Source organism: Peromyscus californicus, unplaced genomic scaffold (genome assembly GCF_007827085.1).
Source record: "Peromyscus californicus insignis strain IS unplaced genomic scaffold, ASM782708v3 Scaffold_4__1_contigs__length_199733344, whole genome shotgun sequence".
NCBI lineage: Eukaryota > Metazoa > Chordata > Mammalia > Rodentia > Cricetidae > Peromyscus > Peromyscus californicus.
The window spans coordinates 14,118,073-14,144,119 of record NW_026294562.1 but is presented as its reverse complement, the minus strand read 5'-3'; the positions used below and the strand labels follow the sequence as shown (position 1 = coordinate 14,144,119).

Genomic DNA, 26,047 nt, shown 5'->3' with positions numbered 1-26,047 from the left:
TAAAGGAATTCCAGATTGTAAAGAGCCCATTGGCTGAATTACTTTGTTAATTGCTCTAAGGTCTGTTACCATTCTCCATTTACCAGATTTTTTTTTTTATAACAAATACAGGAGAATTCCAAGGGCTGGTTGATTCTTCAATATGATGAGCATTTAACTGTTCTTCCACCAGCTCTTGTAAAGCCTGGAGTTTCTCTGTTGTTAAAGGCCATTGCTGAACCCATACAGGCTTGTCTGTTGACCATTTTAAAGGTAGAGCTGTTAATGTTTTTGGAAGATTATCAGTTGTTGTGCCCTGTTCTTGTATGACATGGATGGCTGGTGAGCACTCATTAGAATAATATCTTTTAATATTTCTCTCAGAAACATGTACTAATTTATGATTTGTTTCTGAGATTGGAGGGATATTAATCTGAGTATTCCATTGTTGTAACAAGTCTCGACCCCACAGGTTCATAGCTATGTTAGCCATATATGGTTTTAATTTTCCTTTCTGTCCTTCTGGACCTATACATTCAAGCCATCTTACACTTTGTTTCACTCTAGATAATGTCCCAATTCCTAAGAGTTGAATGTTTACCTCCTGAAGAGGCCAAGTTGGATGCCAAAATTCTGGTGCAATTATGGTAATGTCAGCACCTGTGTCTACCAGACCAGACAACAAAACACCATTTATTTTTATTGTTAGTTTTGGTCTTTGTTCATTAATAGAAGTTTGCCAAAAAATTTTCTTTATGTTTTTTCCTGTATTTCCTATTTTCTCTGTTTCATCATCTCGACTAACATGATTTATTCCAATAGACATTTGGTTATTTAGTTGCTTTGAGTAGGGGTTTCCTCTACAACTGCAGGAAAGGTTTGAACTGGATTTACTGTGGGGGCCTGCCTGAGGCCCCTCTGGGAGTTTCCCGAAGCTCGAGGCAGAGGGTTACCCTGTCTGTCCCTTGTTGATCTACATTCGTTGGTCCAGTGTTTTCCCTTACCACACCTTCTGCATACTCCAGAAGGAAGGGGCATTCTGTTGCCAGTGTTCCTTGAAGAAACATTATTTCTAGGAATGACCTGTTTACAATCCCTTTTCAAATGTCCTTGCTTTCCACATCCAAAACATCTAACATTGCTCAAACCTTTTGAAATTGCTTTTCCTACCCACATATCATCATGGTCATAAGCCTCTACATTAACTGTATCTCTAATCCAATCTTCCAAAGGTGCAGATCTTGCCTTTAACGGCCTAATTATTCTTTTGCACGCTGCATTTGCATTCTCAAAGGCTAAAGATTCAATTATTATCTGACTAGCCTCTGAATTCGGGACCATTTTTTGTACTGCTGAAGTCAATCTTTGTAAGAAATCTGTGAAAGATTCTTTGGGGCCCTGTATAACCTTTGTAAATGACTCAGTTTTTTTTCCTGGTTCTTCAACTCTGTCCCATGCATTCAAAGCTGCCGTTTTACATAGAAGTAGGGTTTGGACATCATATGAACATTGTGTTTGTACTGAAGCATATTGGCCTTCGCCAATAAGCTGATCCTGGCAGACTTGTATTCCGCTATCCCTCCATTGTCTTTCTATATTTTTAGCCTCATTACTGAACCACATTTTCCACTGGAGATTTTGTCCGGGTTCAAGAACAGCCTGTGTCAATTCCCGCCAGTCCTTTGGTAGAATCCTATTACAAGTTGACCAGGTGTTTAACATTTGCTTTACATATGGGGAGTGCATGCCATAAGATGTTATTGCCTCCTTAAATCTTCGTAAGTCTAACATTTCAACTGGAACCCAAGTATTTTGTTCATTCTCTTCATCAGGTAGCTGCTGTACGGCTACTGGATAAATTAAGGGTGATTGTGTGAAAACTGGCTTTCTTTCTGTAACCTTACGATCCAATTTTGAAACAACTTCACTATTTATTTCTTCTGTCTGAATTTGAATTTCTCTATAATTCATTTTTACCGGTTTAACAAGTTTTTCTAAGACTGTTATCCTGGCACTTAAGTTGACGATCTTTTTAAATAGTAAAATGAGGATAAGAAAAGTAATAAACTGAATAATTCGATCAATATTAATCTTTTCATATAGTTGTTCCATTGTCAGAGTGCCTAAAATTTCAAACAAAGCCCAATTTTCTTCCAATGTACACATAAAGCCCATTTTTTTTTTTAATGTAGAAAAAAATTCTCTTTTAAATAGATATGTTAATTGACTTACCAAGTCTGGGTAGAACAGTAGAATCCCAGGGAATTTCACAGCCACCTGGTGTTCGAGGTGTGAATCCAGCGAGAGAGAGAGAGAGAGAGAGAGAGAGAGAGAGAGAGAGAGAGAGAGAAAGTGTAGCCGCTTGAGCCTTGTCAAGCCTTGGCTTTACAGGAGAGAGAGAGAGAGAGAGAGAGAGAGAGAGAGAGAGAGAGAGAGAGAGAGAGAGAGAGAGAGAGAGAAAGTGTAGCCGCTTGAGCCTTGTCAAGCCTTGGCTTTACAGGAGGGAGAGAGAGAGAGAGAGAGAGAGAGAGAGAGAGAGAGAGAGAGAGAGAGAGAGAGAGAGAAAGTGTAGCCGCTTGAGCCTTGTCAAGCCTTGGCTTTACAGGCAGGGGCCCTGTTCAGCAGGGCAGGTCTGAGTTGTTTGTAGCAGTTGCAAGTAGCTCCAGCTGCGGGTCAGTCAGGCCTGGGCCCAAGCTAGGCAGCCGGGCCGCCCAGGCTGGAAACCGGACCTGCCGCCAAGCCAAGCCAAGAGGTTTTTAATGAATTCTTGTCACGTTGGGCGCCAAATGTAGATGTATCCAACCTTCTTATTAAATAATAAACACAGAACCAATGCAAAGAAGAAAGCCAAGAGGTCAGAGCTAAGAGCTAAAACCTTACCCTTCCTCCTGCGGTGGTCCTACCTCTCCGAACCAGAGCTACCCCTGTGTTAAAGTCTTTATATAGAGTTCCTGTCCTGCCTTCTCATTGGTTGTAAACCCAACCACATGACCGCCTCCTCACAGCCTGTCTGTATAGGCCTCCAGGTTTTCCATGATTGGTATTAAGATTAAAAGCATGTGTATCCAATAATGGCTGTATCCCTGAACACACAGAGACTTACCCAGCTCTGCCTACCAAGTGCTGGAATTACAAGCGTACGCTACCACTGCCCTGCTTTCCTATGGCTTGCTAATAGCTCTAACCCCCGGGCAACTTTATTTATTAACATACAAATAATATTTTAATACAAATAAAATATCACCATATTACCATCATGTGCTGAGTGTGTGGAAGTATGTACAAAAAGATGTCCTTTGCCTAAAGAATGAAAACAAACCCCAAAGCAAAGACTATAAAAGGAAGGAAATCCTGGGCTGCAGACTTGCTAGCTGAATCACTTTGGAAATATTACTTCTTTTGACTTCAGTTTTCCTGATTATAGGATGCCAGTGAAGGTTAAATGAATTAAAACAGGTAAAGTGCCAGGGACGTAGAAACTGTTAGCTGCGAGTTATTATCGCAGTCTATTTTGTTTGTTTGTTTGTAGATCTGAGTAGAAAATGCAAAATTCGAGGAAAAACATGAAAGACACACACCAGAATGTTAGCCTCCTTATGTTTTGTGGAGACAAGGGGCTGACGTGGGATGAAGGGTGAGAAGGCCCACATAAAGATAAAAACGTGCACTTCACATTTACGAATTGAATTTAAATTATGGCATGTGGGACTATTATAAAGAAACTCAATATTTTTAAAGGAGCACTTTGTTATTAAGTATATGAAAAGGGGCACTTAGTAAAGCTCACCTCACTTTAACTATCTGTAAGAAGCTCTCAGCAGGTGCTTACCCATTTTAAACAACAGGTCTGATGGGAAAACACTACAAAGGGACTGACTGGAACGCATTTTCTGAGAGTACTAATTCCACACTGGGGGATGGCGGGGAGAAAGCATCCATAGGACAAAAACTTGGCAACATGTTGGTCACAAGTAGCACATGCCTGGATCACGGACCGTGGACCTGGCAAAGGTATGTGGTCCTTTCTCACCTTTTGGTTCTAGGAAAAATGCTGCTTCCTCAGAGGAACCTTCTAGACTCATGTTACTCGAGTATGTCCCCATCCGTCCATCCTCTGCCACATCACTCTCACCGTCAGTTGTCACCATTGACAGAAGTCCCCCAGGATGTCGTGATGTCCTACAATTTTCGTCTTTTCATGTGTTGGTGCTGTCTACATTGTAATTTAATGGATTGTTGCCCCTCTGCTAAATTATTTTAAAGGCATTTAAAAAATTAGTTTTTCTTTAAAAAGAGTCAGTTTCTGTGGCCATTGCAGCAGAGTCATGATTAGGGAAATTCTCCTTCACGAGAAACTATGGATCATGCTGGGCTCTCAGGCCCTTATTTCTCATCTTGGTGGAGGGGATGCGGTGATGTGGCCTCTTGTCCTTTCTGGAAGCGTTGTGAGCATAGCTGATTGCACTTTCATGAAGTCTACATACCTTCCCTAATGGAAAGGGCTTGACATTAGCAAGACAGAGTTAGATGGCTGTCAAACAAAGGTCACTTTCCAGAAAACTCTCAGTGAATTCAAGAGAGCACCCTTGTAACAATTTCCTACCTCTGCACATTAAGATCAGTTAAATCCAGGGCCTCCCCACTCTATTGTGTGTGTGTGTGTGTGTGTGTGTGTGTGTGTGTGTGTGTGGTGAGCAGTAGCCATTTCCAGAATGGAATTACTCCCTTTCTTACGATCTTAGAAAATAACCATGTTAAGTTTTTATCCTTGAGCATTAGCACAGTGTTTGTAAAATCCGGCCTTCGCTTTTGTGTTGTGCTGATGTGATGATAGTCTCTGGCTCTCCGAATGTTGGTGTCTCCAGCAGCCACTCGTAGATAAAAAAACCTCACTTCTCCCAAACTCATGAGCACAGATGGGCTATTTAACCGTGTTCAAACCCGTTCTTCTCCCCCAGGTCCTTGCGAACATGGAAGACATCAAAGTCCGTGAGATACAGATTTTTGACTACAGGAAGAAAATTGCCGAGTCAGAGACCAAACTAAAACAGCAACAAAACCTGTATGAAGCTGTGAGATCAGACAGGAACCTGTACAGCAAAAACCTGGTGGAGGCCCAGGTAAACAGTGTGTGTGTGTGTGTGTGTGTGTGTGTGTGTGTGTGTGTGTGTGTGTGTGTATCCTCACCTGTGGAGGCCCAGGTGAACAGTGTGTGTGTCCTCACCTGGTGGAGGCCCAGGTGAACAGTGTGTATGTTCTTACATTTTGATTTCTCTCTACACTGGGTTTAAAGAACTTTCTATTGTTCTAATGGCAGCATTAGACAAGACTAAGAAACCCTGTTCAAGCTACCTGAAGAAGCACCAGTTTATACACACTGTCAAGTTGCTGGAAATGGGAGTGACGCAACTCGAAAGGACACAGAGAGCATGGCCTCCTTTAAATCGTTACGTAGGATTGCCACTGTGCTCTTGGGTTTTAGAACGCTTGGTAGCTGCCAAGGCTCAGAGTGCAATTGTCCGGATTCATTCCTCTTTAAATTGCAGAACCTGGCTTTGGAATCTCTCTGCAATGATTTTTGTGCTTCTGATTTCTTTAGGCAAAGGAGATAGTGTTCCTGTGTGTGTGTTGCATATGTATGTGTTTGCACATGTGTGCTGTATGTGGCACTGTTTATGTTGTGTATGTCTCTTGAGACTCTTCTCTGTCATCGCTAGAAGGTACTTTGATGTTGACGGGCGTATGGGATAAAGGAATAGCCCAGTCAGGTTTGGTCAGATATTGTTTTGAGAGAGCTCTTAAATAAATATTGAACTGCCATGGGGAGGATGCTGTCTGTTTGGCTTCCAGACCTTTCTCCCTTCCTTTTTTTAGGATGAAATAACAGAGATGAAGAGAAAGTTAAAGATCATGACGCATCAGGTGGACCAGCTGAAGGAAGAAATCTCCACCAAGGAGGCCGCACTTGTGAAGCTGCATCTGGAGCAGCAGCGCATCGAAAAGGAGAAGGAAACTCTGAAGGTACCAGGCTTACAGCAGACGCTTAGGGTGGCATCTTCCTGGTGGAGGCAGTTTCCTGCTCACCGGAAGCAGCGAGAGCAACCAAGGAAGGCTGCCTGTAGTCTCAGATGCTAATATCCAGAAGCCACCCACACCAGGTGCTGGGAGGCTCACCTTTGCCGTCTCAGGAATGGTCTCCTCATAGGTGATGGTCCTAGGCCAGCGAGGGAGGAGACTGGTGGAGGCCCCCGGCTCCCAGCTCATTTATGACCACCATGCCTCCGTGGAAGAGAAGCTAGCATATCGGTAGTGCCCAGGAAGCCCTTGGCTTTATAGACTACTTACCACCCATTTGCATTCACAACCCATGATGAACCCTGTGCTCAGGCCCAACACCCCCAGACTCCACTCTGGGCTTTCAATCAGATGATATTTGTCCATCTGTCCCTAAGCGGGTGACTTTTCTGTCTGCAGTGTTGTTCCCTATCAGGTGCTAGAGCTTTTCCCTCTCTTGGTTTGTCCTGGACCAGGTTCATGGATGGCTTTGCATCTGGGGGTCTCAGACCTTTGCAGCCTCTCCTTCCAGGAACACCTGTTTCCAAAGATCTTACTAAGACACACTTGTTTATTTATTTGCTTTTTTATGATTCTGGGGGTGAATGCACAACCTTGTACATCCAAGACATTCTACCACTGAGCTATATATCCAGTCCTTGATTTTTTGAGATAGAGTCTTACTAAGTAGCTCAGGCTGGTCTCAAACTCATGACCCTCTGGCCTGTACTACTACTTCTCCCTCTCCTCCTCTCTTCCTCTTCCTCCTTCTCCTTTTTCTTCAAAATTAATTAATTTTACATCCCAGCCCCAGTTTCTCCTCCTTCCTCTCTTCCCAGTGTCCTCCCCTCATCCCCCCTCTCTTCCTATCCCACAATCCACTCCTCCATTTCTGTTTAGGAAAGGGCAGGTCTCCCATGAGTATCAACAAAACATGGCATATCAAGTTTTAGTAAGACTAAGGACCTCCCCATGTATTAAGGCTGGGCAAAGTGACCCAATATGAAGAATGGGGTCCCAGAAGCCTGTAAAAGAGTTGGAGACAACACTTGTTCCTACTGTTAGGAGTCCCACAAGAGGACCAAGCTACACAACTGTAATATATATGCAGAGTGCCTAGGTCAGTCCCATGCAAGCTCCCTAGTCTCTGTGAGCCCCTGTGAGCCTAGGTTAGTTGATTCTGTGAGTTTTCTTGTGGTGTCCTTGACCTCTCTGGCTATGATACTTTCTCTCCATCCCCAGGATTCCCCTAACTCTGCCTAATGTTTTGCTGTGGGTCTGCATCTGTTTCCATCAGTTCCTGGATGATACCTTTCTGATGACAGTTGGGTTGGGTACCATTCTGGTCACAGGAGATGGACAGTTCACTGCCTGTACTTCTTTAGTTCTGGGATTACAGGCAGGTAGCTCCATATCCTAATAGGCAAGCCCTTTAAACCTACTAGTTTAGAATACTCTGCGTACACTAAGACAATAGAAGATAGAGTTCCTGTCTACTTCATCTGACCAAGGAACTAAAAAGAGAATATCTAAGACAGTGATGGAATTTTTATGTACACAATACACATTCATAATACTTATAGGTTTGTAAGAGTCACCTGAACCTTTACAGCAAGTCAGAGACATAGTGCTATGGTTTCTGCAAACAGTAGCTTTCAAAGAAAGACATTGTCGTGAAAATGTGCACGCAACATCACACAGGTTTAATGCCACATTTCCTTGATTCTAGAATGCCGTAGTTTGAAATATGTACTCTTAATTTAATGACAGGCTTGGCATCCTAATGATAGGTTTTCATGGAAATGGAATTGTTGCATTAAATTAATTTAAGGCACATTTGGTTTGAGAAAGATTAAACTATAACAAAAGTGCCTTTACAAAAAGGATGTGGTAATTGATATATTTATCTGGGACTTTCATCTCCATCACTCCAGCTCATGAAAAAGAATGGAAAGTTCTTCATTAAAGTTTATTGATACAAAAAGAACTTTAAAAACTTTGAAAATATTTTTGCATCTTTGTCCTTATTCTTGTTCAAAAGTTGTTTAAATGGGGGACAGTTTGTTTTATCCCAGAGTCAATAGCAGGATGGGGTTTAGTTACTGTTGAACAAATTAGAAAAATCTCATTATAAACCCTGCTGCACCAGGGGCCTTTTGGACCACATTAGCAAGGCTTTGGTGTAATAAGCCTTGCTAATTGGTGTATCATCTCTTTCTCTTAGAGGATGCACTGATTCTCATCTCTACTTCCCAAGTGATGCCCAATTCAGAAGATTAACCATCAGCCCACAGTGAAGTCCAAGATGGAATTAAGTGCTTCCTACAGAATCTCACTCTAAAATAAACAGCCTCCCAGACAAAAGATCAATTACTTCCAATTCTTTCGAGTTCATTGTTGATGATATCTATTTTAATGATGCCTTCCACTATTAGGCATCTATAAATATAATGCCAAAGAAGCATCATAATAAAATACAGGGCAGTAGGTTGTATATTTATGCATCCCCAGGCAAGCAGAGTGGGTAAATAGTAGACATGACAGTAATTAAAAGGCTTCTGCTTTGGAGGTGAATTCCAAACAGGGAGTCTCAGATCTGAATGGCTTTTGGCCACTGGTTATAGGAAGGTGGTGGTTTTGGATGGGCTGTAGAAGTGGAATTACCAGCATTCTCACTGAGGTAAGGATGGGGAACAGAGAAAGAATTAAGCTTGTCTGATTTCTTATCTGAGGTTGTCCAAGGGTGACTGGTCAGGGTGCTGTGAATATGGGTGATTCTGGCCTGTCGTTAAGCCTGTTTGACGTTCCTTAGACCACTAGGACAGCTCACATTCGGAGTTCCAGCCTGTTGACGGATTTAGACTAAGAATTTGAATCACATTTCCACACAGGCCTCTGGGTTGTAAGTATCTTCAGTTTGAGACCGAAAACCCCAGAGGAAAGAGCAGATTCTCTTGTAACTTTGTCCCCAAAGAGTTTATCTTTTATTCTCCAAACTGTGTGGGTACATAATCCCTTTGCAGGGGCACAGCCTCATGGACTCAGTAGATCATGAGATGCACTTTTCAGGATAACCCAACCCACTGCTTCCCAAAACCTCCAGACAGACAGTTGTCATAGGGGGTCATCTGCACCCCACTCACTCCCCTTATCTGAACAGTTTTACTCTTTGCATCTTTCTTTCCCCGTTTCTGTTATCATCAGTCTCTACTGCCTCGGATCATAGACACTGTCAGTGCGTCACACCTCTGACAGCATGCCAGGAGATCTCTGTAGATCAGGCTCAGTCCTCATCCTTCAGTTCATCTTGTCCTCATCTTGTTTCATCTACACTGAAGGAGCCATCTCATCTGGTATGTCTGCCTTCCTGTCCTAACAAGCCCCCGATGCTGTCTCACCTCTTCCCAATCATCCTGCATCTGTTTGACAGTGCTTTGATTCTCTGTGAATAATGCAGCAGCAAGCTCTCTGCCTCCAGAGCTCAGTAGCACATTAGGGACTGGCCTCAGGGTACCACATACTTCCACTTAGTGATTCTGTGCCAGGACATGAATGGGGAACTGTCATCCATGGGAGGTAGTGGGGTGAGGGCAAGAAAAAAGTCTAGTTACACCCCTGGGTGAAGACTTCAGGTGGTCCATGCACGAGCCAGTGAGACTCTCCCAAATCTGGCTCTTGAGAGATGATTTATGCCCAGAGTCATATTTGATGATAATCAGTCCATAAGCACTGATTTCAAAATTGTGTAATGCTGAAGCTGAACAAAATTGTTAGTGAAGGGTGTGTCTCGTCATCTCATTGTCGCCTCCTACCGCCAGTAGTGCATCTGGCAGGTGCGGGAACTTCAGGTCCTACCTGAGATGTTGCCTGATGGGTGTAGAGCAGCTGGGTCCATAGCGGCTGTCACCCTTCCTGAGAGGCAGTTCAGATTTATAACCGCTAAATGTATTAGGCCCTAGGTATTTTGTTGATGCTAACATTTGCTGCCAATGCATAATGCCACATCTTGTTTACAGCCCATAAATTTATGACATAAGGACACTACTCAGAATTTTGATCTATTATGAAAAAGGCGCCCAGCAATGCCAGACGCGTGGCTGGTTTTACATTTCAGACAGATACTTTTACACACTGTTGATTGCATTTTAATATAACAAGGGTTTCATTTCGTTCTGTTGATGGATTCTGATCCACTCTTGGCACTTAGGAACAGAGAAGTGAGTGTGCAGAGATGGGAAAATAAAAGTTTTATGAAGGGAAGCTTGAGCCAAACAGGTATTTCATTGATGTCTTCACTGTCGCCTTAAATGATTGTAGAACTAGAAAAAGCTGGTTCTTCCCTGTCTTTTCTAACAGGCACTCCCCTCGAGTGCTAAATACTAGGCCAGATCTTTTCTCAGTCAGTATTTCATTTTGCTTATCCCTGAATCAAAATACATTTCATGAATGAACACACAAAATTTCATCAAAGACAGGCTGGTTTTACAGTAGCTAGTTGTACTTACTGTGTACACTACACATCTAACAGAGGGTGTGCATGATCTCTTACCGCTTGGATAAGCTGCAGTATGGAATTTATGACTCCTGGCCCTCAGAGGCTAGCCTCAGGCTTTGACCTCAGTTGGACTGCTTCATACACCTCCTGTTACTTTGGCAAGCTCGAGTGTGGGGATCCCAATAGTTACCTGAAGGGAAAAATGTATAAGCCCTGCGCTGTCATTTGTAGCAAATCGCACACACATTGGAGGCCTAACATCTTTCCATCACCACCCTTGTGATTACAGGGTGTGGGGGAAGGCAGAGCTCCTCCTTCTCATTCCTCTCCCCTGTACTAACTGGTCAACAGTCCTACCTGTCCTTCCTGGCCGGGCATGGAACTCCCCCAAGACACATTCTTCTTTCCTTTGCCATGGGAAATGCTGGTTCCTTGAGGCATACTCTCCACAATGTATTCAATCAGAGGACCCTTCCCAGGCCTGCCCAGCTGTTTGTCAGCCTCTCTTCCTCCCAATCTGGCCCTCTGATCCAGCCACATAGGGGGCACTGTTCTGTCCGCTCAACACACCAGGTGTTTCAGTTTGCCCGAGCTAGTTCATGTAGCTTGAAGTTGGATGCCTCCCTCCAACACACACCTCTCCAGCTGGCCGTCATCTGTCACCTGCCAAGGACTTGACTCATTCTTCTCTGTCAACCCCAAGGAGGCATATAAACTCCTTCTCGTGTGTGCTCACGCCCCTTTCTGCACCAGCAGATGGCATGCTCCTGCAGTTGTTAGCTGTATCAGTCATCTTCAGTGGGTAATGGACGTTGTCTTACTCATCTTTTGTGTTTGATTTGTAGCTCTTGGATGCAGGCAGTAGACAGAGCACAGGTTTTTGCATCAAAAGATCCTGCTTGGGTATCTAAACTTCACTATTTACTAACTCAGTGACATTGGCTAAATTATGTGCTTCCCTTTGTCTCTGTGTGGGGACGCACAGTATCGTGCTTGGCATATTGTAAGTCACTTGCATGCTGTGCAGTAGATAGAAGTGGCTTTGATGGGAGGAATTTTCCTTTCCTAATTTAATATCCCTTTTCCCCATTTTCCTGTATTTCTAGTTAACTCCACCTTAGCCTCCAGTTAACCTTGACTCAGGTGTGAACTCTCTGAGAAAGCATCCCTGAGGTCGCTGTTCGATGACGGCTTTTTCTTTGACTTCCTGTGATACCAACTCACTGTTTAAATGATAGAAAAGAGACTGGTGTGTGTGTGTGTGTGTGTGTGTGTGTGTGTGTGTGTGTGTGTGTGTGTGTAGGGGCAGGCTGGGGAAATAGTCAGGGAAGTTCTTCTGTGCAAGCATGCTTGTTTGGTCCTTAGCACTCATGTAGAAAGCTGGGCACAGATAGTGGCACACATGTATAATCCCGGCGCTGCAGAGTCAGGAACAAGCGGATCCCAGGGCTTGCTGGCCAGGTAGCCTAGTCAAATTGCCAAGCCCTAGGGCCCAGTGAGAGACCAACATATGACACTGACCTCTGGCTTTCACCCAAATATGCATCTGCATACACACGTATGTGCACACACACACGTAAACATTCACAGAGACAAAAATAATTAAAAGGATCCTGAAAATTGCCTGAACTCAACAATGTGCATATTATTTGTATACTACTTGTATATCATATCTTCATTTCTGCATTGGAGATGTCTTAGAATGTTTACACACACACACACACACACACACACACACACACACACACACACATATATATATATATCTATATATCTATATCTATCTATCTATCTATCTATATATATATATATCATAACATCCCCTCTGTCCTATCAAAATGTTTTACAAGATGGATGCTTAGTTGTTACTCTTGACTAATTTAATTCATTCTCACAACAGACCTTCTCTTAGCAGTGAGTGTACTGGTTGTGGTAGGACCACTAGAGAAGCTGGTACATGTAGAGACCTTCCCTGTTCTCACCCACACCCTCCTCCTGAACTGTTCTTAGTGAATTGTGGTGGGGAGGGGAATATGCTGTTGAATCCCATGAGGCCCCTTCTGTGCTCATACAGAAGAGTGATAGGGAAACCCTCAGGGCACAACTTCCAGAATAACCAGGATCATTGTAATGGGCATTGTTCAGAGTGGGTGTGCATGCACAAGCACACTCAACTTGTTTGGGTTATGATAGTACTTGAACTCTGTTAAATGGAGCATGAGAGGAATGCATAAGAAGCATGGCTGTGTAGCCAAATCCAGCCCACTAGTCCTGCTTAGGCTACTGCTCAGTGCAATGTGTCTGAATCACCTACTCTCTGTCAGGCCGAGCTACAGAAGCTGAGACAGCAAGCCCTGGAGACCAAACACTTCATTGAAAAGCAGGAGGTGGAAGAGAGGAAACTCTTGCGCATCATCGCCGAGGCTGACGGGGAGAGAGTGAGGCAGAAGAAGGAATTAGACCAGGTAGAAACTCCTTGTCACACCTCCACTAGTGACCATGAATCCATTGCCCTTTGCAAGCCACGTTTGAAGATCAGCAGTAGAGTCTCGGGCTGACTGTGAAGTAGTTATCCATTCTGTTCACACTTATGAGCACTTCCTGGCATCAGTTATCCTTCTAAGCACTGGGGACACATTGGCCAATAGAATCATAGTTCCTTGTTTTCAGGGAGTGTAAGCTCTAACATAATTTAGCTGCCCATATATAAATGCCATTCATAATTACATGATAGAAACTCAAGTGTATAATTTTAGGATTAGAAAAACAATTTTTTTTTTGAAAAGAGAAAAGGTCTCCCTGTGCAACCTAGGCTGGTCTTTAATTGGCTATCCTCCTGCCTCAGCCTCCTGAATTCTGGGATTGCAGATTACAGGCTTGTGCCACCACACTTTACTATAAGTCAGAAATCTAGATGCTCGCAGGGTCCTGTCAGGGAGAAGTTGGTCAGTGTGATAGGTAATACGTGATGGAACTTGACAAGAGTTGCAGAAAAGCATTCAAATTGAAACATTCTGAAAAATGGGTTGGAGGCACTGGAGCAATGGCTCAGGGGTTAAGAGCACTGATTATTCTTCTAGAGGACTGGGGTTCAAGTCTCAGGCCCTGAATGATGGTGCATAGCCGTCTGTAACCCCAGTGCCAGGAGATCTGATGACCTCCCCTCCAGCCTCTGTGGGCACTGCACGAACCAGGCACACAGACATGCCTACAGGAAAAACATCCATGCACGTAAAAATAGATAAATAAAAAATAGCTTGGGAAAAGCAAACAGAAGGACACAGCTTCAGGCCAAGCATTACCGAATTACCAGACTATGGCTACGGCAATTGGAGAAGTGCCATGTTGAGTATCCAGTGGGATATTTTCAGTGCCCTGCCCACGGGGCACGTGTCGACAAGCAGTAGATATTTGTGGATGGATTGGATGCTGCTGTCATGGTGGAAAGGGAGACTTTTTTCCATTCCAAGAGGCCATGTCTTTCCAGGTCATCAGCGAGAGAGACATCCTCGGGTCTCAACTTGTTCGGCGCAACGATGAGTTAGCCCTGCTCTACGAGAAGATCAAGATCCAGCAGTCAGTGCTGAACAAAGGCGAGACCCAGTACAACCAGAGGGTGGAGGACATGCGTATCCTCAAGCTGGAGATCAAGAAGCTGCGCAGGGAGAAGGGGATCCTCGCCAGGAGTGTGGCTAACGTGGAAGAGCTCAGGTAAGAGGCGCTCGGGGCGGTCTATGGGGACCCCCTACAAAATGATCTTGTGTGGGTCTTTGAAGGCTTTAAGCAAATGACACAAAATAGACTTCACAGGATGAAAGGGTCCATTGGATGAGAACAACTCTTCCAGAAAGTCTCCCTTGTGCTCACTCTGTGTCACAGAAACAGGCCAGTCTCCTTCCAGGGGATGTGGAGGACAGCAAAATGGTCATTAAAACACCCTTCTGGCTCTTTCAAAAGGAAATTTCAAATCAAAGCACAAACACAAACAAACACAAATGAGTTACAATTCAGATTTTTTTCCCCCTCAGTGAGTTCTTTGGAATTCCTTTAATCAGGCAGCATGCAAGAGACTGAGCATCAATATTTAAATGCCATCTTGCTAATATATGCACGTCTTTTTTCTTAGAATAACATATATGATAGAAAGAGGTGGAAATTTAATTTTATTACTCTCTGAAAATCTGTTTCTTTAAAAGGTGGCCAAATTTCCTACCTGCCTCTTGATTCATCTTCTGTGGCTTTCACTTAGCTCACACCTTCGTTCTTGAAATCTTGCACCACACGGCATCTGCTTTCCCTGTGGGAAAACATCCTCGTTTCCTCTGAGCCATTGCAGGGAACTGAATGAGAGATCTGGCATTCCTTGGTGACTTCCCTTATTCCCCATAGACTTGGAGAGGTGCAGTTTCTCCTGGGCCACTGTGGGAGAAGGATGTGGTTTGGATCTGCTTCTTCTATTAATTAGAAGAAAAGATACTTCTGATGTTCAGATGCAGGAGTTGGGAGCCTGCCACTATCAAGGATGGAACGATCCTTTTGTTTTTGGAGTTGTTTGTCTTTCAGATGATGAATGTAGTACATATTCATTGTAGAACATGTGGGAGATGCATAAAACACACACAGAAGGGATTAGACACATCGCCCATAACTTTACTACTCAGAGAGAACCCCATTGATGTATCAATGACAAGTGGGCTCATTCTAAGTGGCCACTGAATGACCTTAAGGGCTGTCATTACATTTGTCAGCCATGAGTTATTTTTATGACGTATAAAAAGGACCAAATTCGATCTGTTGCTAGTCAATATTACTAGTTTGTTGATAATGGATTTTATTTCCCCTTCCAAGGAGAGGGAAGTCTCATAAAGGATGGAGACCAAGCAACCCTGCTGTCCACCAGCTGTGTGACCTTGGGCAAATTGTTAAATGTCTCTGAGGTCTGGACTTGTAGTTATAGTTAAAGGTAGTAGAAACAAACACAATGTGCCTCACAGAGTCTCCTCCACAGTCAGGCCTCAAGTATGGCAGCTCATGTATTTTCCTTCCTCTTCCAGGGATGTTCTAGAAAAGCAAAGTGTTAAAAATATGCTTTTAATTCTAAGCAGCTTGTTCTGCACTCCCTGTTGAGTGAACATCATGCAGTTAATTCTAATGGTTTGTCTTGTTAATGAGGGGAAGTTGCATTATTGGTTTAAATGAAGCAATTAAGTAAAAGAGATAGCTTCACGTTAGTAATCTGCACACCCACAGCAGATGAGGACAGATAGCAATGTCTTTATTACGTGAGTCAAAGCAAGCGTCCCTTCTCCTTCTCCAACAAAGGCGACTAGAATCGCCCAGGATACTGAGGATGGAAGAGATAGTCTACCTATTCACTGGAGATGCCTGAAGATTTTAGAAACATATTTGAAACACAACTGGGGCTCCAGGATTTTTTTTTTTAGCTACCCACGCTTGGTGGCTGTGGGACATAAGGTAGAATATCTTCATTGCTCTAAACTCAGAGTCTCCAGACCCAGGATGCAAATTGGAATTACCTGCAGGGCTTTTCAAACCTGTGAAATGCAGGCCCTGCACCATACCCCATATAGCAGAAGTCCTCTGGGGAATGGGTCCAGGCAAAGGGCTGTTGGGAGCACTCCATGTGATTCCACTATGCAGTGAAGACGGAAGCAGGGTACCATAACTGGTGCTGGCTTGTCGCTTGTGCTACAGTAACTTGCAGTCAGGTGTGGAGCTTGCAATGTAGAGTGTTCACTGACCACTACTGTAGAGACAGAAACCCTGAAATGTATCTTGGGACTCTCAACGTTCACTTCCCGACCTGGTTCCTTTCATATGCTTCTAAATTCCTCGAACGTTCAGAATCAAGATTCTAAAGGCTGCTGCTGCTCAGAGCTAAGGCAGTTCCTGAACTCCAAAAGAATTAGTATTCTTTGTGACCTGTGTAGGTTGGGGAAGCTGGCCTTTCTCAGTGCTAACAAGTTTCTAAGTTCCAGCTTTTTATGCCAGATACAGTGTGTCTATAGTAATGAATTCATTAGTTTTTTTTTCATGTGTGTGTGTGTGTGTGTGTGTGTGTGTGTGTGTGTGTGTGTGTGTTGTACACATGCATGTTTGTGGGCACACATATGAGTGTGCACACGGGGAGCAGAGGTTGGTATCTGGTGCATCCCTCAATGGTTATCTACTTTACTTATGAGATAGATCTCTGGCTGAATCTAGAACCCACAGATCCAGTCTGACTGGCTCGCCAGCTTATGGGCGGGGAGAGGGGGATCATCTGCCTCAGTCTTCCCAGTGGTGGGATTACGGGTGGGTCACTATACCTGGTTGGCTTTTTTTTTTTTTTTTGGTTTTTCGAGACAGGGTTTCTCTGAGTAGCTTTGCGCCTTTCCTGGAACTCGCTTTGGAGACCAGGCTGGCCTCGAACTCACAGAGATCCACCTGGCTCTGCCTCCCGAGTGTTGGGATTAAAGGCCTGCGCCACCACCGCCCGGCACCTGGTTGGCTTTTATATGGGTTCTGGGGATTTGAACTCTGGTCCTTATGAATTCAAGGCAAGTGTTTTACGCACCGAGCCATCCCCCAGTTCCCTGTAGCAAAGATAACAAATTCAAGGGACTTCTTCGCCAAGCAAAGCTTGTCTTGTCCAGGCAGGAGCTTTTCCACATGCAAAGAGAATTCTTGAAGGAGAGGACGAGATGCCGAGCCCTGGAGGAGGAGCTGGAGAACCCCATGAATGTGCACAGATGGAGGAAGCTGGAGGTACCACCTGCTCGAGCATCCTTCCTGCCCCTCCTCCCCACCCACTCAAGACTCCTAACCTAAAGCAGGACGAGAGGTTCCCTTTAATGATATGCAAATTGTCACCTACAGTGTAAAACTGGATCAAATGTGAATTGGGTTGTTTTAGAACCAGATGGTTAATTTGAGTTTGGCTTTAAAAGTCTTGGACAAAATCCTACCTGCCCCTAAAAAGACCCCATGAAAGCTGTGCATTGGTTGCTTTCATTGATGGGTATGTATTTTCCTTTTCAGGGAGTTTTGAGTTTTGTATTGACTTTTAATTGCATTTAGCAATCTCTCCCACCAACGTCTTAGCCATCTTCCAATTGGTTTTGCATTCTTCCATTTCCTGCAGGAAATACGGTTTGGTGACTCAGTCCTTTCAAAGGCCTAGACTGTGTTAGTCAAGCCCTTTCTGTTAGGATCTGGCAACAGAGCTGAAAGTACCACGGGCAAAGGATGGGTAATTGACTTTGTACTCTGTGACTCCTGCTAGGTGTCATGACCAACCCTGCAAATAACAGCCACAGACCAACTCTGCTTGGTTAAGACAAGGATGAATCTCTCTTTTAGTTGTACATAGTCATGTGGTGCCAAAAGGGACTTTGGCTAAATGACGAATTACCATGTTGAGAAATATAAGTCTATGGCACAAGCAAGTTCAGTGAGAGGTGGAAAATCATCCAAATAGGATTTTATTTTTATTTTCTTTTAATGAAGAAAGTATTAAAGTTAATGCATTATAAATTGTGTAAATACAAGGCCTGAATTTTAACAACATCCAGGGTTGCCAAGTGAATGTGTGCCAAATCCTGTCCAGCTATGTGGGCATCAGCTGGGGCTGGGTAAGCAAAGTCAGAGTCAATGAAATGTCATCTTTATTCCTCTTTAGTGCCCAAAGTGGCACAGCTTACTAACCCGGTGATTACCATGGATCTGCCTGGGAAGTGGAGCTGAAGATCTCACACCTGCTTACATCACATTAGCCCATTCCATGTGTTCTCATGTAGATCTTGGAAATTTCCAACTCCACGTCAATTTCTATTTAAAACAATTAAGGACTCTGAGAGGTGGTTGAAAATATCCAGCTGCTAGATTAATTCAAAGTGTCAGTATGGCTGAAAGCAAAGCCTTGGCTCCAAGTCCAGAGGGCAAACGATCAGCTTACACCTGTAGCTCTTGTTTGGGAGAAACACACGTAGCTACTGAAGGAGCGTCAAAGCTGTCCAGGTTGATTCCATTTGAGTGCTAAATGCCACAGCTGTATTTTGCTGCCTCCCCTTAGCAGATGCCACATCCTGGAATCCTTCCCCATTGTGGGCTCTATGGAGTCTGCTGGTTGACAGTCATCAGAGGGGGAACTCCAGAGTTGACTGATTTCGGGAAGTCACCTGAGGTGACAGGGAGAGCTCAGAGCATCATAATGAGAACCACAGACTTTGAGCAGTGCATGTCTTGAGTCCAGCTCGGATTTTTCCCAGCCTTGGCAAATGACTTCTTTGCTCATAAATGCTCCTGTCTGTAAAAGGGAAGACTGATATCTCCTCACATTGTCACATGGCTAAAATGTGGTATCTCGTGGGAAGCACCGAGCATCATGCATGGTTGCATGATGATTAGGGTCTTTTCTTCTGGCAGAACAAACACACTCACTTTTCATCCCTGGGTTAATCAGAGCCATTGTCGAGACAGCGGGAAACTGTGGTCTGCTTTTGGGAGCAGGAATTTACGGCAGTGTCGTTTGCTATGCCTTTTTCCCTTTTGGTTTTAGTTCTTCATGTACTAGGTCTTCAAGTGGGGAAGGCATTGGAATAAAGCACTAATTATTGCGCACAGACCACGTTGCTCTGAAACTGATGCTCTCTCCCATTGTTCTCCTCCGACAGGCCAGTGACCCCAGCACCTTTGAGCTGATCCAGAAAATCCACACCCTGCAGAAGCGCCTCATCAGCAAGACCGAAGAGGTGGTGGAGAAAGAGCTTCTCCTTCAGGTACCCATGTCGCTGTTTGTGCTCCCCAAGCAAGCGTGGCCATCTCCAGGATCCTCAGAGCTAGTGACTGGGCAGCGTTGCATGCCTCGTCTAAACTGTAGATGGCAACAGCGACTCACACAAGGAGAACAAACAGCCTAATTAATTGTTCTTTTATGCTGCGATCACTGATATTTCAAGAATCCCAGAAAATTAAGTTCAAGGCTAGACTTACTGCAGTCGGGTAATGTGAACATTTTTCTCACTTTCCTACAGTTCTATTATTTGTCAAATTATTTTAACCGCTTTTCTTCCTACCTTCATGTAGTGTGAAGTGCTGTGATTTCAATTTTGAAAACAGTTTTCACATAGAGCACAAATGATCTGCCTACAGGAGGATCTGTGTGAATGAAGCTGAACGATGTGTTTGGGGATGTGATATGTGTGTGTGTGTGTGTGTGTGGGGTATGCATGGGGCAAGGTATGTGCATACTAGTGCACATTCATGGGAAGGCTAGATGAGGATGCTGGGCATCTTCCTTATAGCCACCCACCATATTCTCTAGAAATAGTTTTTTTTTTTTTCCCAGTAAGCCTGAATCTTGACTAGGTGGGCTGGTGAACAAACTCCCAGGATCCACTCGTCTTAGTCCTGATGCTGGGGTTTCTGGCATGCATGGGTGTAGAGGATTCAAACTCAAGTCCTCACACTTGAATTGTAAGAGTTCTCACCTACTGAACCATCTCCCCATCCTGACTTTGAGAATGTTAGGAAGTAAATTCTGGCATTTTCTCAGTCATTGGGACCCTCCCCATCAGATGCTGCTGACACTGTTGCTCCTCCTACCCCTTCAGCCCCTCCGCTATAGCCCCTCCCCCTTTCCTCCCCCTCTCTCTGCTTCTCCTCCACCTTTACTAGGACATCCCTTACTGTGTGCTGGCTACTGTGTGGTGTGGAGGCTTTAGCTGCCCTGTCTCGTTTCATCTGAGCAGCTCATGTGTGAGTCTTACCACCCACAGTTGGTGGTAAGAAAGTTGGGGCCTGGAAATTTAACCATGAGGTAAGAACGGTAGTGCTGGCATCAGGTGGTCTGAATCGGCATTCTGCTTCTGCTGGCTTGCACCTATTTGATTGTTATTTCTCTGCACCTGAGGATCTCAGTCCATATTAAGGACAACAGAATCCACGAAAATGAGTGTCGTAGGCACCGAAGGACCTTAGCGTCACACTGAGTTCACGTTAGATATCGATTCCAACGTGACGTTAACTACTGGGCGGCCATTCGTAGGAGTAGAAACTTGTACATGTGTGTAGGAGGAGCCTTTTGCATCTCTTCTACTTTGTATTTGGCCTTAGATGTGTTTTCCCTAAAGTTGGCTGGACAGTACAGCACACAGCAATCGGGTCGTCACTGCATGGAGTGAGCATAGTATTTTCCTCCTCTCTGGAAGACGAGCGCAGTGATGGAGAAGGCAGGTTCAGGAGTGGGGAAGCACTGTTTTCAAGAGTTGATGGTTCAGTAACTTGGGGAGAATCAGAGACATTTTTCAAACATTGCTTTCCCCTTCTGTAAAGCAGGGATCGTAGTACTAATTAAAGGAGCATACCTAACCTAACTTGGGGGTCTTGTGCCAATTAGAGCACAGGCCCTGGAGACTCACCAGAGTGTGAACTGTGACTCTAAAAAGGCTAGGACAATGCACCATCCCAAGGCCAGGTAGCTGGAGAACAGAGGCTTGAGACTCCAGCCAGCCAGTCACCCCAGAACTCAGACCTTCCATGGCTTCTTCACTCTCTTGCCTCTTCTGTTACTATTGCCACTTCATAAAATTTAAAGAGAATCAATTTTGTGTTGTGTCAAAACTCAGTTTTAAAAATAATTTGTATTGTATTTTATAAGAAGTTTGTTCTATACTATATTGGGTGCCATAACTACGAAAACGTGTTTGTCCCTGGGTGTGTTAATGTGCACCATGTGAGTGCAGGTGCCGGTGGGGACCAGAAGGCTCTGACCCCTGGAACTGGAGTTACAGGCAGTTGTAAGCCTCCTGATGTGGTGCTAGGAACCAAACCAGTCCTCTGCCCCAGCAGTAGGTGTTCCTAACCACTGAGCAAGCTCCCCAGCTCCTGGGCACTAAAACTATTATTTCTTTCCTCTCACAAACTTTGTGCTTTCTCTGTTCTTCTGCCTTGTCAAAGTAGAGGCACAGTCATGAATCTCTCCTTTCCTTCCTCCTCCTCTCTTCTCTTCTCTCCTACCTTCTCATTTTATCTTTTCTCTGTTTTGGGTGTTGAGGATTGAGCCATGCATATTTGAGACAAGAATTCTGTCACTGAACTACGCCCACAGCCCCTTTTATTTTCTCAGATAGGCACTTGAGTCCATAAAGCATCTTCTAAGTAACACCCGAGTTCCTTCCCACAGGTTTTGATAGATATGGTATTTTTATTTAGTTGTAAATCTTTTCTCCTTTAAGAATTACTCCCCCACTGAGAATAAGTCTGAAGGATCCCCGTTCTTCCTTCCGTGAGAATGAAGAGTACACTTTAAGGTCTTCAGATCCATGCATATTTCAGCTAAACTTTCCTCAGGTCTTTTCCTTCCACCGAGGATGGTAGTAGATGCTGTCCCTGGAATCAAATCCTGCCTTTGAGCATAAGCGACCATTCAGAAGTAAACGATCCCAGGGTTTGAAAAAGATGCGTGCCTTCTATACATTCTGGACTCACAGAGATCCACCCGCCTCTGCCTCTCCAGTGCTGGGGTTAAAGGCGAGTGCTTTTAATGTCATGCTCAGCTTGACTCCTTCTTCTAGCTGTGTTATTGTTTAACTTCAAATACTTCTGGTATGATCATAAGGTGAGTAAAAGGGGATCATTTTTATTCCTTCCTAGGGACATTATTTCTTCAATACTAATAGAATCTCTCACAAGAATGCTAACATTTGTCTGATATTAGTATAGCCCTACCACAGGGTTCTTTAAAACAATATTTGTATATCTTTGAATTTTGGGGTGGTCTTTGTATTTGGGGCAAATCCCTTGTAAAATAAAAAACAAACCATCTGGTTCTGTTAATGTTTTGGTTGATGTACTGAGTTCACTAGTGTTTACTATGGTTCCTTTCTATCTTCTTATTTCACAGTATTTATCCTTATTTGTGTGTGTGTGTGTGTGTGTGTGAGTGTGTATGCTTGTGCATGCACACTTCACATGTATGTGAGTGCAGGCATGCATGTGCCATGGCATTGTGTGGCAGTCAGGGGTCAGTTCTCAGGAGCTGGTTCTCTCCTCCCACCGTGGGATTTCCAGATGGATCTCATGTCACTTATCTGGGGACTCAGGTGCCCAAATTTGTTTCTGCCAGGTTCCCTAGGCAATGCCACTTGTTTAGAGTAATATTTTTATGTTAAGCTCTCAACTTGGGACTCTTTGGACCGTTTGGTTAACATATGTTGGGATCCTAGACTTGTGACAGGAGGTTGGTAGATTTTCATTCCAGAGGAACCATGGTTTTTCCAATGAGAGCCCAAGAGAGATGGGTCCTTGTGGTCTTCCTGGCAGAGGTGGGACATTTCTGTCGATCCTTTTGCTTTTGCTGTAACTCCTATGTGGAGGGGTCTCACTCACAGCTCTCCATTTCACACAGGCTCAGACCCTCACTCTTGTCCTCCTGTGGCCCCTCAAAGCCAGGCTCCTTACTCACTGAGTATTCCCTTGAGGGGTGGCTGCCATATGTCACTGTTCACTACTTCAAGCTCAGAACACCTTTTGACTTTGACAAGGGAGCAAAACACATGTAGACTGCCATGTGGTAAACACATGTGTTGTTTTGTTTAGAGCGTTTCATGTTTTGTAAACAGCAGAGTTTAGAATTTCAGATTATTTAGCCTGATAAATGGTTATCAATAGGAATTGTGTTGTTGGTTTGAATGAGAAATGTCCTCCATAGGCTCAGGCATTTGAACACTTGGTCCCCAGTTGGTGGCACTGTTTGGAGAGGTTTAAGAGGTGCAGCCTTGCTGTAGGAAGTGCTGGAGAAGTGTGTCACTGGAGGCAGGCTTTGAGAGCTGCAGCTTCATCCCACTTCCTCTTTGCACTCTCTGATGCATGCTTTCAGTTTGAGATATGATATTCCAGTTTCCCATGCCTGCCACCAAGTCTGTGCAGCCACGATAGACTATTATGTTCTGGAACTATAAGCCCCAATGAACTCTTCCTTCTGTGAGTTGCTTTGGTCAAGGTCACAGCCAATAGAAAAGTAACTAATATTGAGGTCTCGTCTCTTTTCTTCCTCATCTGTAGATTTGGGGCAATAACAATAATTGCCCACAGACTTACTTGAGTGTATTAATGGACATCCAAGTTGAGAAGAGTATTCAGTTATCATTAACAATGTCATCATCACCATCAATAATTTTATTAATAATACTGTTATCTGTCACCAAGAAGTTTTATAGATCTTCAAAGTCTCACTTTTTTTTTTGAGCAATCCTTCATTTAGTCTTTTGTGATTGGCTGCTACAAATTTCCTTAGCAGTCATGTATCCCCAGGCGACAAGCCTTGATCTGTTGGCAATCATGACATGCTCTGAAGGATTGGTTATTCTCTTAGCTTTAGGTGTTTTATTAAACTATTAGAAAAGTTCCCAGCACTTACAGAAGAAAATTTTGTACACTTTTGAAGATATGTGGTTGAGTTCTTTGAGTCCCAGGATAACTTTTAAGTGGTGATTTTTTCTGTGTCCTGGCGATAGAGAGATTCTACTATTTCTAAGAAGTAGATAAAATGAAGACTATTTCCTCCCTACTAGACTGGGGAGTTCCTTAAGAAAGGCACTTCCTATTTATCCCTCTGCCTTCTCTCCCTGTTAAGGGCTCTGCAAACAGACTTTTTAGTCATTTACTTGTTGCTATTATAAAATTCGACAAAAACAAAAACAAAACCAAGGGACAGAGGCTTTCTTTTGTTGTTGTTTTCTTTTTGGCTCACAGTTCCAGAGGGACACAGTCCATCTCAGCAGGGAAGACATGAGAGCAGGCAGGGAAGGTGTGTTAGCGGGAGCTAAAGGCTGGCTTATCGCACTGCACCAGCACTCAGGAATCCGAGAGTGAAACAAAAGTGTGGCAGGGCTACAGCGCCTCAAGGCTTGCTCCCAGTGGTCCACTTCCTCCAGTGGGGCGCCACCTCCTAAAAGTTCCACAGCCTTCCCAAAGAGTACCACCAGATGGATTCCAAGAGTTCAAACATACGATCTTACAGAAGACATTTCAAGCCATAAACACCCAGCCAACTCCTTATCCTTGAATTTTTACTGTGAATGCTCTTTTCTTCTCCAGGGAGCCCTCTCTTCCTTGGTTAGTGTTTTTGATGAAGTTCACATGCCTTGTTGTTCCTTTCACATCACAGCTGATTAATGAGTTAATGATTCATATAATGATTAATGAAATCATTATAATTGTGCTCTGTCGTGTATGCTTGCATGTGTGTTCTTGTGTGCGAGTGCACATGTGTGTGCACATCTGTGGAGATCAAGGGTCAACTTTAGTTATTGACCCTCAGGCACTGTCTACCTTGTGTTTTGGGAGAGGGTCTTTCATTGGCCTAGACTTACCAAGTAGGACATTAGCCTAGACGTATGATTAGGCCAAGATGGCTGACTAGAGAGCTCCTGGGACCCTGTCTCTGCCTTCCCAGGGCTGAGATTATATTCATATACCACAGCACTTGACTCTTTCATGTAAATTCTGGGGCTTAGACTTTAGCAACAGAACTTTCCCCAAGCCCACCATTGTGTGTCTTGACACTTTTATGCTAGACTGTAGGCTCTACACAGCATTCTAAAGATGATTTGAATCTTCTTATTGATTATCACACCCCTGGCATCACCCCTACTAATATCTGTCCAGTGACTGATTGATCCTGGAAGAATGGTGGTCCTCTGAAAAGTCATATGTCTTACAGACATTGGGTTCTAATTTTGGGCCAACAAGATAGGGAATTATTCTTCCTGTTGCCTTGGCACTTTGCTATTAACTTTGCAGGGGTTTGGGATTTACTTTTGGTTTATGGATCTGTCTGTGTTATCTTTGTGTGCAGAGGCGGGTTGACTCCCACGGGTGTGCTCAAAGTGCCCCTTTCTGTGGGTCTAGCAGACAATGGTCCTTGAACCTCACATCACACTTTTGATGGGAAGATGGAGAAGTCTGCATTCTTGCCGTGATTGGAAATTTAGGTGTGGGTGGGAAGACTAGCTTGTTGTTGTCCACCAGGGTTCTCTCCCCTTCAAGGAAGTGTGTGCATTCGAAACATATCTGCACATGCCATTGCTGTTTCTCCACTCTGCCCTCGTACCTTTCCCATCCACAGGATTAATGACAGTGTTCTTTAAGGACATCTGTGGGATCAGGCTAGCATATGTATGGTGATGTCTGTCATTACATCATCATCATCATCATCATCACTATCATCATCATGAGTCCCAAATAAATAATGAGCATAAGGCAAGGTGTTATAAGTATGGGAAGCTTAACCTCTTGCTGCAGGCACTTGCAAGCATACGGCTCACTTAGAGCAGCTGGGATTTTCCCTTGAAGTGCTTAAATAACTTTATTTTCAGGGACAGGCAAGAAATTAGCAACAGTGAAGTAAGCTTTGCATATTAGGATCAGAAACGTCTATTGTTGGTACTCTCAGAGTCGGAAGCAAAAGGGAGTGCTGGGGACTGCAGCTCAGGGCACTGTGGACCCCATCTCCAG

At 44.0% G+C, this 26,047-nt stretch overlaps 1 protein-coding gene across 1 annotated transcript in view; it reads left to right on the top strand.

Annotated features, from left to right (window-relative positions):
- The window catches only part of Cfap58 (cilia and flagella associated protein 58), a 109,555-nt gene that overhangs the window by 41,739 nt on the left and 41,769 nt on the right, over positions 1 to 26,047 (top strand). Inside the window, exons 10-15 of the mRNA XM_052713661.1 lie at positions 4,938 to 5,099; positions 5,854 to 6,000; positions 12,853 to 12,993; positions 14,016 to 14,239; positions 17,185 to 17,296; positions 19,204 to 19,308. Of these exons, the coding sequence (XP_052569621.1) occupies positions 4,938 to 5,099; positions 5,854 to 6,000; positions 12,853 to 12,993; positions 14,016 to 14,239; positions 17,185 to 17,296; positions 19,204 to 19,308 (891 nt within the window). The remainder of the gene's footprint in view (positions 1 to 4,937; positions 5,100 to 5,853; positions 6,001 to 12,852; positions 12,994 to 14,015; positions 14,240 to 17,184; positions 17,297 to 19,203; positions 19,309 to 26,047) is intronic.